This window comes from Varanus komodoensis, unplaced genomic scaffold (assembly GCF_004798865.1).
Source record: "Varanus komodoensis strain SLA01 unplaced genomic scaffold, ASM479886v1 scaffold80, whole genome shotgun sequence".
In the NCBI taxonomy this organism is placed as follows: domain Eukaryota; kingdom Metazoa; phylum Chordata; class Lepidosauria; order Squamata; family Varanidae; genus Varanus; species Varanus komodoensis.
In genome coordinates, this window is record NW_025336482.1 from 1,174,355 (window position 1) to 1,191,298 (window position 16,944).

At 49.7% G+C, this 16,944-nt stretch overlaps 1 protein-coding gene across 1 annotated transcript; it reads right to left on the reverse strand.

The window, feature by feature from the left end:
- Positions 1-921: 921 nt before the first annotated feature.
- On the reverse strand, positions 922-14,788 carry FSTL3 (follistatin like 3). The gene is made up of 5 exons (XM_044456004.1): positions 14,380-14,788; positions 8,702-8,887; positions 2,722-2,937; positions 2,131-2,358; positions 922-1,121 (listed from the first exon to the last, which is right to left on the reverse strand). Exons 1-5 carry the CDS (start codon positions 14,438-14,440, stop codon positions 1,069-1,071), a joined length of 744 nt encoding a protein of 247 aa, XP_044311939.1. The 5' UTR covers positions 14,441-14,788; the 3' UTR covers positions 922-1,068.
- Positions 14,789-16,944: the final 2,156 nt, after the last annotated feature.

The window sequence follows — 16,944 nt, forward strand, 5'->3', positions numbered from 1 at the left end:
CTCCTGGGCCATCTAGTCTGACCTCTGGCACCAGCCGGCTCCGCTCACGACATGCCCACCATGTACATGTCAGAATGGAAGTGTCAGCTGCAGAATGTTAATAAACAGTTCAACTTCGGTGAGTGGGATTACTTTTTGGTTTGACTAGGAAGAAAACCCACATACAGGTCTCAGGGCAATGTGTTTTTAGGCTGGAATAGGTGGAAGAAAGGGATGTTGGGCAGGTAGGGACCGGCTGAGGAATCAGGGGGAGCGCTAACATGCACGATGGCTAAGCAACTGGGAGAGGGGAAGCCGTAGGGAAAAAGGAGTGTTTAGGGAAAAGAAAAATGTTAGAAAAGAAAAACCGTCCGTGAAAGACATCCGGAGGCAAAGTACCCAGAGGAGGGCCTTCTCTGCGGTGGCGCCTCATCTATGGAATGTGCTCCCCAGAGAGGCCCGCCTGGTGCCGTCATTATTTGTTTTTCGGCGCCAGGCTAAGACCTTTTTATTTAAACCATATTTCAATAACTTTTTAATATTAGCTATAATTGTTTTAATCTGCAGCCAGGGTGGATCTGGAATTTTATTTGTATCATGTTTTATATTATTATTTTTATTTATTTATGTAAGCTGTCCTGAGGCTCTGCGAAAAGGACGGCATATAAATATTCTCAATAAATAAATAGGGAGGAAGCACCTCACACCTAGACCCAGGAATTTAAGAAAACTAAAGATATTTTGAAGGTTATGTGACCTCCCGCAAGCCAAGGAGATTGATGTGCAGGGTGGTTGTGGTAAATATGATCTATTAAACCTTCTAGAAGTGTGATCAGTTTTTCACGTCCCATGAAGTAGATCTCCTTTCTCACTCCCAGAAACCTCTTCCAGTTTTGGAACGGGACAGACCATGACAGGAAAAAGCAGGACATCTGGACAATCTCGGTTACATCAGCTGACAGCTATATCTATTTATATAAATAAGTTTTTTTCATTTGGTCATAATAAATATCAGGTATATACGGTCTGTAAATTATTACAGATAATGCCCCTGCATGTTAAGAGTCGGCCAGATCGCAAAATGTCGGTTTAGATGTAATTTTCTTCAGCGTCATCTGAATCCAGGGGGTGCCTGTCCAACGCTAAGGGAGAAAAAGAACAACCAAACGTCATTGCTTGGATTCGTCCATCCTCTGGACTGCATGCATGTGGTTCCTTTTGGACTTAGGACTGACGGCAAAAGAAGCCGAGGTGGAAATAGCAACCTCATTTCACTCAGTGCTTCAACAGCCAGTCCATAAGCCTTTGGTGAAGCATTTTGTCCGAGGTGGAGGCAACCCACCAAAAGCAGCACCTGGGAGACCACGAAAGATTGGCCAGGTGAGGAAAACGGAGGTGGTCTGTCTTTCTGAGACCTTCTCAGGACCAAGGGCTTTGGTGTCATCAGAGGACATGCTCCTGGCTGACGGCCCAATTGGAGGCCACCCGGAGAAGACTCCTCAGAGCAGCAGCTCCACTTCGGTGGAATCCACAGCCTCCACCTCTGTGTTGGAGCGTTTTTATTTCAGGAAAGCCTTTCTTGTCTGACCCATTATGGTCTTATTGATCTTTCATTTTTAATAGCAGTTGGGTTCAGAAAACATGATAACTCACACCCAAGGAATAAGGATGGGTTGAATGTGGGTTATTACTGAAACAGAGGTTATTGTGTTGTCCGAACCGAGATGTGCAAACAAGCCATGGTTACTCAACCATGAAAAAAACCCATGTTTTTTTTTTCTTGGCTCATAAACGATGGGTTGTTCACCATGGTTTGTTACCTCCGCTGAGTTCACACAACTTGATAGCCCAGGTTTCAACAAGAACCCACACTCCACAGATTCATGAACTCTGAGTGTGGCTTGCCACATGGTTTGACTCCAGCCAGACAATGTTCTTTCTTTGTACCTTCTAGTGGCTTAGATGCAGAGCAGAATAGGAATACTGTAAATAGAAGAATGCATAAACATTAGGAAATGCCCGACAGCCAGACTGAGAGCCCGGGGTGTCTGGATCTGGTCTGCAGCCTCAGGTTCAGCATCTGGGTTTGAACTGGAGATGCCATGGATGGAGCGAGGACAGACGAGAGGCAGTCCCTGCCACTGAGCTTACCTGCGCAGCTGCCGTAATGCCGGATGCCAATGGATCGGCCCAGGAAGCAGGTGGCGCGCCGTAGGTGACAGGTGGAGGGGTAGGTGACGTTGTTGTTCCCGCAGATGGCGTGGTCGAGGGTTGTGGGGTCCGGGCAGGGGGCAGCTCTGCACACCACACAGTGCGCGCTCCCAGTCTGGTCCACGACGCATGTGTGGGTTCCGGGGCACACGACGCTGGAGCAAGATTCTGCGGGAAGGAAGCACAATGAGGAGACGGAGATCGGCTGGGAGGGAATGCCGACTCGGCAGGTGCGAATGCAGCAGAGTCCCTCGGTTTCGTGTTGGGCGGTGAACTGTGGGTTGCTTGCCCCCCTCCCCAGCTAGGTCCACACAGTGGGACGATCGTGTTGTCTGAACCCAGGCGTGGCCAGTGAGATCCGGGGTGCAACAGAGGAGAAGGAACGGTGAGGGCAGCTGAGGGTGCGACTCCCACTGCAGCCTTTTGCATGCGCCCCGAAATACTGTGGCCGTGGGCGGCCCATGGTCTGGTGGGATGCAGGCAGGGCCGCCACGGGCAAAGCCCAGCGGCGTGGCTCAGGCGGTGCCTTACTTTTGCATCGGCCTTGGTACATCACTTCCAGGTCAGGATACCCTCTGCACTTGGCCGTCAGGAGTTCGCATTCGTCCCGGTAGGTGAACCCGTCCGAGCCGCACACCTGCATCTTGCGGGACAGGTGAGAGCAATCTGGGGCACAGGTGCAGTGCGGGCGCCCATACTTCATCTTGCAGACCTTGCCTGGCCCACAGTCCACCCCATCACAGGACTCTGGAGGGAGGGAGAACACGCAGAAGGTTTTCTCGGGGACCAGGAGAGCAACTGGATCAGAATCGCATGACATGCAGTGTCCAGCCCTTTCGGCTGTTTATTTCTCATCTGACTGGTGAATGGATTCCGCGTTCTACAGAATAGAAAAGTCAGTGCTTTTTTTGTAAAAAAAAAAGCTGCCGGAACTGACCTCTTGGGGTCACACTTTTACACTAAAAAAGATGTTCAATTCACCAACTTTTTTTGAAATAAAGAACTTATTTACCTTTTGCACGTAGCCAGTCACTCTACACACACACAAACACAATGGTCGCCGCCGGCAGGAAGCACTCAGCGCGCGACCACACGACTGATCCCAAGCCGAGCAGCGCCCCGAGCCGAGCAGCACCCTCACAAGCAGCGCGGACACACAAGCAGCCCGCAGGCACTATGATAATGATTTCTGCCGCCGACCTGCTACGCCCAACAGGGCGATTCACAATCACTTGGAAAAATCCGTCAAAAAAGGTGCTAGAACGCCGTTCTGGTGTGTTCTATGACAAAAAAAGCCCTGAGAAAAGTCCTCGGAGAAACTTTCCAGCAGCTGGAGTAGCCCTTGAGCCCAGAGTGGAAGTGTGCCTGTTGGTGCAGCCCGTGTCCTACCGTATTTCCCTGAAAATAAGACCGGGTGTTGTATTAATTTTTGCTCCAAAAGACACACTAGGGCTTATTTTCAGGTGATGCCTTATTTTTCCATATACAACCAACTACATTTATTAATTTATTCATGTACTAAAATCTACATTTATTCAAATACAGTAGTGCCATCTTCTTCTGGAACATCGTCATGACTCTCCAAACCCCAAATTGTGTTGCAACGAAAGTACTAAATCTGTCTCTCTGGCTGATGATCTTAACTGGGGCTTATTTTGGGGGTAGGGCTTATATTAGGAGCATCCTTAAAAATCATGCTAGGGCTTCTTTTCCAGTTAGGTCTTATTTTCGGGGAGACAGGGTAATAATGCCCCCTGTCACTGCTTGAGGGGGTGAATGAGCGGGGGGGGGGGGGTAGCTAGTCCATTTTCTGAGTGGGGCTGCTTCACAGCAGAGGGAGGAAACAAGCTTAGAATCTGGTAGGATTGCTGGCGAATTTCCCCGGCTTCCAGGCATATGCTTAAATTTGTCTGCCACCTGGTGCCTGAAGATGTCACTGCAGGCCTCAACCACATCGACACACTATTAAATTAATTACTAATTAGCTATTAATGAACCATTAGTCCTTGCAGTGAGTTAATGGATCTTAAAAACCGGAAGGCCTTGGCAATTATAGGTGGCCTATAACTATATAGGTACTCCAGGCGCCAAGTTTATACCCTTTTCGGCACCAGGCCAAAACCTTTTTATTTAAACAGCATTTTAAAATTTAACAACGTTTCCCTTTCAGTTGCTCTGTGTGTTTTGTGATTCATTGTTTTGTCCTGTTTCTATTATTTATTAGAAATTGTTGTTTCAAGTGTCCTTTTAAATATTGTAAGCCGTCCTGAGATTTTTGTATAATACTTGTAAGCCGCCCCGAGGCTTCGGCGAATGGGGCGGCATAAAAATGTTTTAATAAATAAATAAATAAAATAATAGGACAGCATACAAAAGCTATGAATGAAAGAAAGAAAGAAAGAAAGAAAAAGAAAGAAAGAAAGAAAGAAAGAAAGAGAAAGTATGTACATACATACATATATCATGAATACTTTTGTTCTAGAAACGAAATAACTCCACTGCCAGAGGCCTGTGAATGTGCATGCCAGGTTTCAGGGGACTAGGTCTCAGGGAGTACATGCTTTTACAATGATGGACCACTGGGTGGACAGATATATATGCTCATGTACTGCTATTCATTCCATTTACATGCCCAGCCATAGGCTCTCCGGGCAGCCTATTAGACATGACTTTGTTCATTAAAGTATTTGAAGCCAGTTGCTTAGAAAGAATACGAATGGATCAAAATATCAGCATCCTTGCCTTTCGAACTCAACAGCTGTGCATCCTCGTGCAAAGTGCTTGCTCATACATATCGGAGCAACACTTTCGTGGAACGGTTGCACGGTTAAAGCATCTGTTCCTTGAGTAGGCATGTGGGGAAAAGGTTCTTTCCCGTTCATACCTAACAGCGCAATCCTATGTGTATTCACCTGTCGGGTAAAACACAGCGACTAGCCGGGTAACCTACTGTGGCAGAGAGTTCCAAAGGTTGGATTCCACCACCAGGTACCGCATTGCTGTTTAAAACCAGATGCTGCAGGCGACAACGCCGTTTTGCTGTCGCCATCGATGTGCGTTGCTCCTCTTTATATTGCTAAGTTTGCATCTATGCACAGACATGAGCGTGGGCAAATCTTTCTCCAAGAGATGTCCTCCGTTTGGGAGACCATGTTTCCTTTTTCTGGGAGACCCCTAAGAAGTTCCCCCAAGGTTTCCGGATGTTCTCCTAGGTTCCTGTGTAGGGCAGACGGGATAGAGAAAAGTGCAGTCGGGCACACAGTGGTCTTTGCAGCCAGCCAAGTGTGCTCTTGAACTGGGATTGCCACCCTTTGGCAAATGGCCCAAGCTTCTGCAGTGCAGCAGCTTTCAGAGATGGGTCGGACTACAACCCCCATCATCCACTGCCAGAAAGATTTGGGGATGGTGGGGATGGTAGTCCGACCCTTGCCTCTGGCTGCAAAAGTTGGGCCAGGTACTCCAACAGCATCTCCATCAAAGGTTTTCTGCATGTGGGGACTTGACGTCCTGGGTCAAAAGGGTGCAGAGCTCTTTGTCAAAACAACCAACCAACTAACCAACCGCAGGAGGAGGACATACAGAAAAACAAGGGCGAAGAAAGGAAAGTTACGAGAATTTTTGCAATATGCCCCCACAAGCACGCAAGAGGCGAACTTTGGATATGCCAGAAGGAAGTGGGAGGCGTGCGTGCGTGTGCGTGTGTGTGTGTCTGTGTGACCGACAGACATGTTTGGAAAGGGATTCCATAGAAAAGTCTTTCTGCCATAACAATAGGACTCCCTGTTTTGCCGGCGAGCTTCCGTGACATGAAAACAAGAATGGGCAACAAGTCAGGAGGGGGATCTGTCTGGAAAATTAAAGAAGAGAGACGGAGAAAGGAGAAAAGCCCATTGGCCTACAGGGGAGGCGGCAAGGAGACAGACGGGTGTATTGTGTCCATGTGTCACCCTGGGGCAAAACTGTCTGGCGCGTTTTGTGGGGTGGGGTGAGGTGCGTGGAATTAATTTCCCCGGAGAAGCCGTGTGTGGGCCTTTCTGGCGGGGAGGGGGGGATGTTGGCATGCGCTGCGCATGTATGGGTGGCCCAATCTTGGAAGAAAAATAAAGAGGGCATTTCACAAGTGGTTTCCCGGCGGCACAGAGAACCCATGGCCTCGTCTGTTCCTGCTCTTTTTTGTGTCGGTGACCAAGAAAAGAATTTGGGGAGGCGCGCGAGGGAGGCAGTGGCCCCCTCTTGCTTTGTGACGCCATTTAATGCGTTTGTTTATTGTTATCTTTATATCCCAGCATTTTTGTCCCTCTGCAAGGGGGTTTCCACAATCATCCTCTTCTTCATTTCTTCTCACATCAACCCTGTGAGGTAGGTCAGGCTGAAGAGTCAGCTACATGGCTGAGTGGGGATTTGAACCTGGATAATCCGGGTCTTAGGTCAACCAAGATTTGGCCTCAGCATTGTGGCCGTTTCGGTCTCTTTAGCTCCTTCTGCAGCCTAACTTCTGCCCAAGGGCCAACTTCTATTCCAGAGAAGCTTTTGGGGGTCACATTCCAGTGGGTGGGGTTCAAGAGCAAAGGGGTGCAGCCAGCAATGCTGGCATCATCCACTTAACGCTCTCTTGGTTGCCTTCTCTGCTTTGTGGGAACTCAGCCTTTTAGGATGGAGGAGAACCTGAACAAATTTGGGATGTCACTGTAAGGTAAGTGCCGGAAGGACAGGAAACTGGTATGACCACCTGGAAGACCCCTGAGGCTCAACTGGGACCCCAGGAATGCCATCTTGGGTCTGTCTACTCGGGAACAAACATCCAACCTAGACAATGCCTTCTGTTTTCCAAGGGGCAGAAGAAAAGGGCTCAGCCCAAAGGATCTTTAATGGCAGAGTGCTTTTGCGTGGAATTCTGCTCTAAGAGGGCACGGAGAAGAGCCATTTGTCATGAAAAAGCAAATAATGAAATAGGACATCATGAAATTGGCTCGACAAGAGGCTGCCATACCTCTTGTATCGGGGAGTTCCACAAGTTAAGCACTCATCGTGTGAAGTAACACATTTATCACCATATGAACCTGTGAATTGCCAAAATCTGAGTTCAGTAAAAGAGGGGGGGGGGATTTCTCCATTTTCGCAAAATAATCCCAAAGGAATCTCGATAACAGTGTTCCTGCAATCATGACATTGGGGGCTTTTCTGGGGAACAGGGTTAAACTCATCATAAATCCACCATGCACAATTTCCCCTCCAGCCTATGGATTTTTTAAAGACTCAAATTTGCGTGTGTTTTCGTCCATAGCTCTCGTTTAGCATAAGTGCTTTCCATAAGCTGGGAGTTATTCTGGCACACAAGCTTCACAGGTGAGAGGTATTCAGTGGTATTTTAGTCCACTTCTTCACCTGGGGTGTCCAAGTGAACTCTGAAGGCCCAGCAAACCAAACCCTCTTCCAATTCCAGATCAAACTGAGGCTGGAGGTTCTGGGTAACGGGCCCTGATACTTACGACATGACTTCGGCCTGGTCATGGACTCTCAGCCTAAGCTACCTCACAGGGCTGTTGTGAGGATGAAATGCAGCAGAGGAAGACTGCATAAGCCACCTGGGGTTCTTTGGAGGAAAGACAGGGCATAATTTTGAGGAATGAACACGTGACGTCAGCATCATTGTTAATAAAAAGTGCACCACCCAAGCAAGAGTCCAGTGGCATATTCATAGATGCAAACAGGGGTGCTGGATTTTGTCAAATCCCTCCTATCCAAGCTTCATGGAGTGCCCGGCATCTTTCCTTCCTTCTCCCTCTGGCACCAACCACTGATGAAAAAGGATTTTCATTGTATGGATATTCCGCACTCTCATTCATTTCCGCAAGTGCACTCTGGGATCAATGCGCATCAGCACACATCGCCTTAACGTTAATGCGCATCAGCAGTTGGTGCACATTGGCACTGAAGGACACCCGCATTCACACGCATCGACACAAATGTGGATTTGTGTAAATTCTCCCCATATGTTAAAAAAATCCATGCCACAAATTCATGGATCCTGCACAGGTCAGAAGCAAAGCTGGACTGTGGTGGAATCCTCAGGCCAAATTCACAGACATCTAAACACATGTATTGCAGAGTTCTCAAATTCTGAAAATTGGGGAAGAATGACCCTAAAGAAAAGACCAACGGATTGCTTAGTTGCCCGGGTGCTGGGACGTGGGCAACTCCTAGCTTCTAGGTCTGTGCCTTTCTTTCCTTGTGCCTCTTCATCTTTCTATTGCTTTCTAGGGGGTTGCCTGCATTCAAGACACTCAAACCCAACATGCATGCAGTACCCAAGAACTCAACAAGGCACCAGCTACGTGGAAGTTTAAACCAAACCTAGTCTGAGCCGTGCCAGGGAAAGCCATCGGGGGTGAGCACACTGGGGCTCCCACAGGCTGGGGCTTCTGCACCCCTGAAATAGAGGGCTCACCCTCAAAGAAGACACCTTGCATCACTCCATCCATTAAACCAAAGCATGCCCCAAAGCTTGTACCTTTGCAAGGGTTGCAGCTCACGAGGCCAAGGATCCGGAGCAGGCTGATCTTGTTATTCGGGTGGGAGGAGTTGGACCATGCCCTGTCCGTGTTGCCGTTGGCACAGCAATCTTCCCAAGTGACCCCCGTCCGGACGATCATGGTGCACTTCGCCTCCCGGCCTTGTTGCAGCCAACAGATGCCTCCTGCGGGGACAACAGTGAGGTGGCCCTGCTCATGCATCCGTGGCTAGGAGCTGCGCACAGATTGTGGCAAATGCCAGCTCAGGGGCAAACAGAAGAGGGTGGGACCGATTCACGTTGGAGGGAGAAGGCTGTTAGGGTCGCTGCATCAGGCTCTGGTGCCCAGAGCTATCTCTCCTTGAATGTCAAGCTTTCGGGGAACACACAAGGAGAACAAACAGTTGCGGGCACACCCTTCAGGAAGACCCCAAGAAGTAGAACCCCAAGGTTTTGCCTGCGGGAGGCTCCGGATTTGATCCTCAGAAAAATTCCTTCCGGAAACCCTGGAGAGCCATGGTTAGCGTGGAAAATGGCTGGGTTTGCACGAAATGCTAAGCCACAGTTTACTTAATGCTTGGTTGGTGGATTCTGGGCTGTGCTGTTGGCCTTGGGAGACTCGGGAAGAAAAGCCATGGTTCTTGTGGGGCTGTGAACTCTGGGTCCTAAAATACCTTGCCTAAAGCAAAATTGTCATCACGTATTTATTTATTTGTAACTTTTTTAGACTGTCCCTTACTATAGTCTTGGGACAAAAAGACAAAATAATAATAATAACAATAACAACAACAATAAAAACAGCATCCATTTATATCCTGCCTGCAACCCAATGTGGCTTATCTGCCTCTAGTTTATCCTCACAACAACCCTGTGAGGTAGGTTGGACTGAGAGTGAGTGGCTGGCCCCACATCACCCCACTCAGCTTCCCAGGTCCACAGTGCAATGCGACCTATTGCAGCATGTTGGTGGCAACCAAGGTGCTGGCCGGGAGAGCTGCAGACTGCATATTTTGGGCCTGTTGGCTTGCTTTATTTTGCCTTCGGGTGGCCACAAGGGCTTCTCCAAAAGGAAGCCCTCTCTGATAGCCAAGCTGGAGAATCCCAGCTCTGTTCTGCTCAGAGGTTCTGTGCCATTAGCAGGGGCTTCTTTTGGCTTCCATGAACGGAGGAAAGGGCCATTCATGGCCGCTCAACAAGGCCAGGCAGAACTCAGTGGGGTTCAGTGTGCTGCACACGACTCCCTCAACCAAGGGGGTTCCCACAGCACCTGCTTGTCGCTTCTGTTGCCTGAGTTCGAGGGAGGGACAGCCGGACAAGCGGGCTGCAGCGGTGGAAAAGAGAGACACTCCTCCGAGAGCTTGCCCATGGCTCCCTGTCGGAGCACAAACCCTCTGCATCTGTCTGTCTTTCTGGCCCCAGAGGCAGCCCTGGAGTTGATGGCCTGGCTGACCTCGTCAGGACCTCGTCACCTGGGTCAGAGGTTCAAAACAAGTCCCAGCCCTGAACTGTGGGAAGGCCAAGGTCAGGTCTGTGTTAGCGTGGTCGGAGCAAGACTTCTCCGCCAATCTGACAGACAAACTTTGTTTTGCCTGCAGAGCAAAGATGAGCTGTAAAAGAAGTGGGTGGGCGGAAAGGCAGGCGGGTGGGGAGCTCTGTCTGGGATGTTTGATCCAAGCATGATCCCGCCCCCCTCAAACAGAACAGCTCTCCGAGCCAGCCACCTGGCAAAGAAGCTAGTCAGCTGGCAGCCAAATCAAAAGGGTGTTTGTTCCTTAATCTCGTGAACTAATCGCTCGTTTCTTGCGATAGAGAGCCTTCTGCAATTTCCGTCTTGGTGCACCAGACGCTCCCACGTTCCTCAAGCTTTTTCCCAAGGAGGCTGGCTCCTCGGCTGGGTTTGATGGAAGGCATGCAGGGGGGGATGGAGCCCTCTCTTCCAACAAGGGTGCCTTCCTTAGATTCGGCCTGTGACCTGCTTAATTCGATGGCCCCCGGTGTGAAGCATTTCAGACAGTATACCTGCGCAGCCTCTGGGGGAACCAGTCAGGGCCTCGACAAAACATTTTCCTTCGGCAGGAAAGACCTCAACAACCTGCGATTGCATTGTTTCAAGAGATATAAAGACAATCACTAGTATCTCCACTTTTGCTTTGAATAAAGCACCTGTCGCCACCAGTGATGCCTTCTGCAGTCCGGATCATCTAGCAGGGCTTGGGTGAAGCAAGGAAGCCATCTCTTGCACCGTCCTCGCTAAACAACACACTCTTATGTGTGGCCTCGTGGGTGACCTGTTGAACTGTGCAAGCAACCCTTACGGCCCACCACCAAAACTGCAGGATGCATTATCAGACCCTGCCTGAGAATAAATCGAATTTTCCATTGATTTCAGCCGGGTTTCCGTGAGAGCTTTAACACAGGGGTGGTTAAATCAGAGTTCTGCAGCGAAAGGAGAGACTTGGCTTGGCTGCCCAAGAGGATCCACCTCAGGAAATGCACAATGGAGAGCCAGGATAGTGCCTTGTAACGCTAGAACCGTTGCATCGGGAAGCCAAGTTTGCCGCCGCCTTTCTTGTGCGGTGGGTTGCTCCCTGTACATTTGCAGACGAAAAGCTCTGCAAGAAGATTAAAATCCACACTTCAAAGGGCAGACGTCTCCTTTTGAAGAGCGCACCTGGTTTCCGAGTCTGAATTCCATCCTATGAGAGGGTTTCGCAAGGGCCAGGGGTGGGGGAGTGGATGAGTCATTTCATATTTCAGTGTCCCAAATGGAGTTTAAAAATGTGGAAATCTGTACCGCACGTGCCAGATTCCAGGTCCGGACTCCATATTTTCTCAACTCTTGTTGACAATTGCAATCGCAATTACGTTGGAAGAGCCATCAATCTGGCATCAACGGTGGGATTTTCACAACTGGGCATATTATGAAAACCCCCAGGATGTTGTTGGATTGCAACACCCATATCCCTCACCACTGATAATCCTGGCAAGGGTTGATGGGAACTGAAATTTATTTGTTTGCATATGGCTCTTTCCTTTTGAAAGGATTTGGAATTATCATTGCTGTTTGGAAAATGGGTGTTGCCCATTGTTTTAATGTTTTACTTGGTGATTGGCTTGACCCTTATTTTCCTTAGGAATGTGGCCTCCACGGCTTTGGTGGGACGTGACTCACAGATGCCTCAAAAGAAAACTTCTGTGCCATTCATTGCTTGGACACCGGAATTACTTGCACTCATTTGCTTGTTGGCTCAAATTGTCCTCTGTGAGCTGCTGACAGTGTCTGTCCCAAGTATATTTTCACTCAGGTGGCTGGACTTGGAATCTGACGTGTAAATTTCCCATCATGGCTGAGCTGAAAGGGCTGGACAATGTTGGTGTAGCTCGTGGTGGTCACGTTGTCTGAGAGAATAAATCAGTCGCAGCTCACAATCCAGCAACAAGCCATGGTCTTCCTTATGGGTTGTTTGTGGCTTGCTAGCACAGCTGTGTTCAGACAACACAACAACCCTTGATCCAATCACAACCTATGGTTTAATGCCAACCTACACTCATTCTGTGCTTTGAGTATGGGTTCTCAAAGGCTGTCACAAAGAGGAAGGGCAAGGTCACTGACACCAAGGTGTAGGACACGGAATAATCAAGTCAAGTTGCGACAACCTAGATTCAGGCCGGACACCAGGAAAAGCTTCCTCACGGTCAGAGCAATAGGATAGTGGGACCAGCTGCCTGGAGAGGTGGGGGCTCTCCCACACTGGGGACATTAAGGAGAAACTGGGCAGCCACCTGAGTGGGATGGTGTGACTTGGTGTCCTGCAACAGCAGGGGGTGGAACCGATGGCCTTCGTGGCCCCTTCCAACTCCACTATTCTGTGATTCTAAGACAGCCCTATGAGGAGAGACTGAGAGAACTTGGCACTTGCCCTTCCTGTTCAGCCTTGAGAAGAGAAGTCTGAGGGCGGTCATGACATCCCTCTAGAAGTCCTTCAAAGGCTATCACAGAGAGGAAGGTGAAGGTATCTTCTTACTGATAAAAGTCCAGCTGCAACAAGTCAGATTCAGGCTGGGCACCAGGAAAAGCTTCCTCATGGTCAGAGCAAGACAACAGTGGGACCAGCTGCCTGGAGAGGTGTGGGGCTCTCCCACACTGGGGACATCCAAAAAGAAACTGGACAGCCCTCTGAGTGGGATGGGGAAATCCAGCATCCTGCAACAGCAGGGGGCTGGACTAGATGGACTTCAGGGTCCCTTCCAGCTCTACCATCTTATGATTCTATGCTTCTCATGCATTGTGGGTCGCTCTGGAGTGAGAGGCCAAGGAAGCTGGTACTGTATGGAGTGCAATCCTTTTCTGAAGTTCTTGAGTAGGAGAATTGTCTCTCCCTTCACTTTTGCCCTGCATTCTTTCTAACAATCATCCAGTGTGGTGTAGTGGTTAGAGTGTTGGACTGGACTGGGCTGAGATGCAAGTTCTAATCCCCACTCAGCCATAAAATTCCCTGGGAGACTGTGGGCCAGCCCCTGACCTCAGCCTAGCCTACCTCACAGGGTTGTCATTGTGAGGATAAAATAGAAAGGAGGGGGATAAAGGCAGGATATACATTGCATCAATGATTAATCAATCTAAGCATAAATAAATCATATTAATAACTGGAAATGCAGTGTTTGAACTGTCTTCCTGCAACATCTGCATTTCTACCCCTTTAAACGGGGCGTTGGTACATCTTCTGTCCTTCATGCATGTTATCTGACGATGTGTGGACGAACATACATTCCTCCAGATATCATCAGACTTCATGCTCCATCATGCCTGACTACTGGACATCGCAGTGGGGGATGATGGGAGCTGGGATCCAATAAGAGATGGAGAACAGCCCCCACCCCCGGAAAAAGGTTATTTTAACCAGAAGGAAGAAAAATGTCATTTTTGCTCTCAGATCAGGAAAGGAAAGGAATGCAAACACCAGTAAATGAAAACAGTCTGTGTGTGTGTGTGTGTGTGTGTACAAGCAGAGATACTCTTGGAAAAAATAGGTGTGTTGGAAGAGTGATGGTTAAAGAGATGTGGAAGAAGAGGAGAAATCATGAAAACATTCACTGGGACTTGATGGATTGTAGAATGGTTTTTAAAGTGAAAGTTTAAAAGATTCCACTGTCTTTCACATGCCCTTCAGCACTTTCCCAATGAAAATAGAGAAGCGCTTGTTGCATCCATATACTTCTCCATATTCAAAGAAGACCTGGACCTGGAAATAAGATAGCATCAAACCATTCCCCACCACCAAAACGGAACACATATCTTGGTCTCTTTCACAGTTTAAAAATGCTCCACTCGCACATACAAATTATCACACAAACTATGGGTGGATTCTCTCACAATTAAATCAGTTTGGACTACCCAAATCAACAGGGTTGACTGATAAATATTGCATCCTGATTGAATTCTGTCATCCCTACTTGCGTTAAACAAATCAGGGATGAGGGAAAGCTTGGATGCCAGCCAAGCCTGGTCCTCTGCACATCCCCAGAGATCCTCTTTTCCCTGCATCCTGTCTGACATTCAAGAGTTTGGGGATTAGAGGGAGAAAAAGCAGCTATCAGAGATAAAAACACCGGCTGTCAGTCCCAAGAGATCAGGGGACAAGAAAGGCAGTGCACGGCACCCCTTGATATGCGCTTACCTGCGAAGGGGTCCCCTCCCGCTGAGCAGAGCGCGACTAGAAGCAAAAGGCAGCTCTTCATGTTGAATCGTGGCGCGGTTGGCCCAGATCAGGGAGGACGCGAGCGAGGAGGAGAGAAAATGATAATAGCAGATGAGTGCCAGCGGAAATTTTGCCGCGTTCTCTCCAGCCACTTTCGCGGGACGACCGCCTCAGCAGAGAACTTGTCCAACTCGCCCACTTCAGCAAAATGCCTGGATTGTGCTTGCTTGTTCTCGAAGGGAGGGTCTCCCTCTCCCCCCGGCACACACCCCGAGCCTCAGTTTCACCCTCCCCAGATAAAGTGTGTGTGTGTAGTCTGTGCGCATTGAATCATAACTGGAGAGGGAGGGGAGGGCGGTGTCGACGAGCGTCCAGTAACATGCCTGGAAGGGGATTGTGTCTGGGGCCCGCCTGGATGCCGTTTCCCACAAATCATTGTCAAGATCGCCAATATCGCAAGCACAGGGCTGGGCTCTTTGAAGGCTTTTATTGGGGGTTTTGTTCTAATGTCCCAATGTGCCTTTTGAGTTGAGCCAAGAGTTCCTCTCTCTTCCCCTTTTCTCCCTCTTGGGCTGGAAAAGCGCCGTTTGTCTTCTCTGGTTTCCCTCCCGGCGCACTCTCCTTGCCCCCGTGCTTGTGCTGATCCTGGAAATCCCGAGATGCCGAGCAGAATATCCAGCTATGTGTTAGTCAATGCTCTTCTGAAGGCGCATATCTCATCTCTGGGGGAACCACTCCCCCTCCTGCACAGGGGGAAAGTGCTGCCAAGATGGCCTGGTTTGGAAATTTTATATAACCACATCCCATCCTCTTGTAAACTAGTTTCTACTTGGCACTGAGAGATGAGGCATTTGGAAACTGGGAAGCAGGGAAGAATGTTATAAACGGTGGAGAGGGGAACCAAAACACACAAAAAAGCAGGCCTGGTGCCTTTTCATTCTCGGGGGGGGGGGGTTGCCTTCTGTTGCTCCCCCCAGACTGAGCTTCACGGCAGTTCATACAGTTGCTGGAGGAGCCAGGGGCAACATTTTGGCTTTACAGAAAATGGCTAGAACGAGTTGGTTGATGCGATTCAACGCCGTCACTCGCTACTTCCAGGACGAGGGTGATGCCTGCTTGTCAAAATTGGCCGCTGCCACAGTTGGGATTGTAGGCTCAGTTTACGGCAGCAAACCTGGCCCTTCGGATGTCCTTGCACAACATTTCCCATCAGCCACAGCCAGCCTAGCAAGGGGTAACGTGGTCTCTCCGACAAGTTCCTGCGGGTCTGCTTGTCCCCCGTCCCTTGTCTCGGGATGCAAGAAATGCTCAGACTAGGAATTTCATGAAGACGAATGCTCCTGTTCTCCGGCACTGGGGACCCGCCAGCCTCAAAAGCAGCTGTCTCAAAACCTCAGCAATATTTGCACGCCTAGAAACCCAAGTGACTTGTGCAAGAGAAAGCAGGCCGACACTATCAGTGATCAGCCGACAAGAATACCCTGGGATCTGTGAAGTCTTGCGGGAGAGTCTGGTGCGCCAGGTGGGGTGTTTGCACCCCCAAACTGCACGGCTGCTAGTGAATGATGCTTTCCTTTCACCAGCATTGGGGAGGGGGGAGCTGAAATGCAGAGCAAACCAGAGGAAGCGGAAAGGCACAGGATGGGGCCAATTCCTCCCAGGCGAGAGGGATGGGCCGGGGGATCCCGTCCACGGAGGGGAAGGCACGTCCCCCGAGCCCCGGCCAGTCCCCAAAGGCAGAGGAGAAGCCCGCTCGCGGCCGCCCTCTTCTCCTAGGCCCTTCCTCCAGAGGCCTTTGCGCCAGATGTTTGCACCAGATGATCCCAGGTTTCTTTTGGGGAGGGGAGAAATGTGCAGACATCGGGGGGGGGGGCGGGGAATGGCTTGCTCGGGCCAACCTCAGGCGTGGGTTTTGTTATGTCTGCCTGCAAGACTTCCAGCCACACACGACACGACACGGGCTGGGATGTCGAAAGTGCCCTTTTCCCGGCCCCCCACCCGCACCCTCTCAAAAATGCAACTTTCTGAAGTATGGGATACGGGAAATGAAACGCCCCCGCATGGATCACACAGTTGAGCTTGTTTCTGCACCCATAGTACATCTTTCCTCACCCTGGAGTCCCATAGACCCCTGCCCCGTCAGGCCACCCAGTCTGGCCCATGGCTGGGGATGATGGGTGCTGTAGTCACCAGGCAGCAAAAGACCACCTTATTTCAGTGCCTTTGGGGCCTTGATATATTTTGCTGGCGTGTGTCCTGGGAGTGTTGATGTTTAGGGTTCTGCTACTTTTGCAGGGTCCTGGGTTCGAGTCCTAACTTCTCCACATAAGGCTAAGAAAACAGCCCTTTGTGAAACCAGTCCATGTAGACCAGCCTTCAACAAACTGTTGTCCATCAGATGTTTTGGAGTACCATCAGACTCAGCCAGCATGCCCAGTAGGCAGGGATGATGGGATTTGTAGGCAAAAGCATCTCTGTGTGTGTGACTGATTGTTGAACTATGCCAGAGGTTAGACAAACCAAGGATCTTGTGCCATTTGCGTC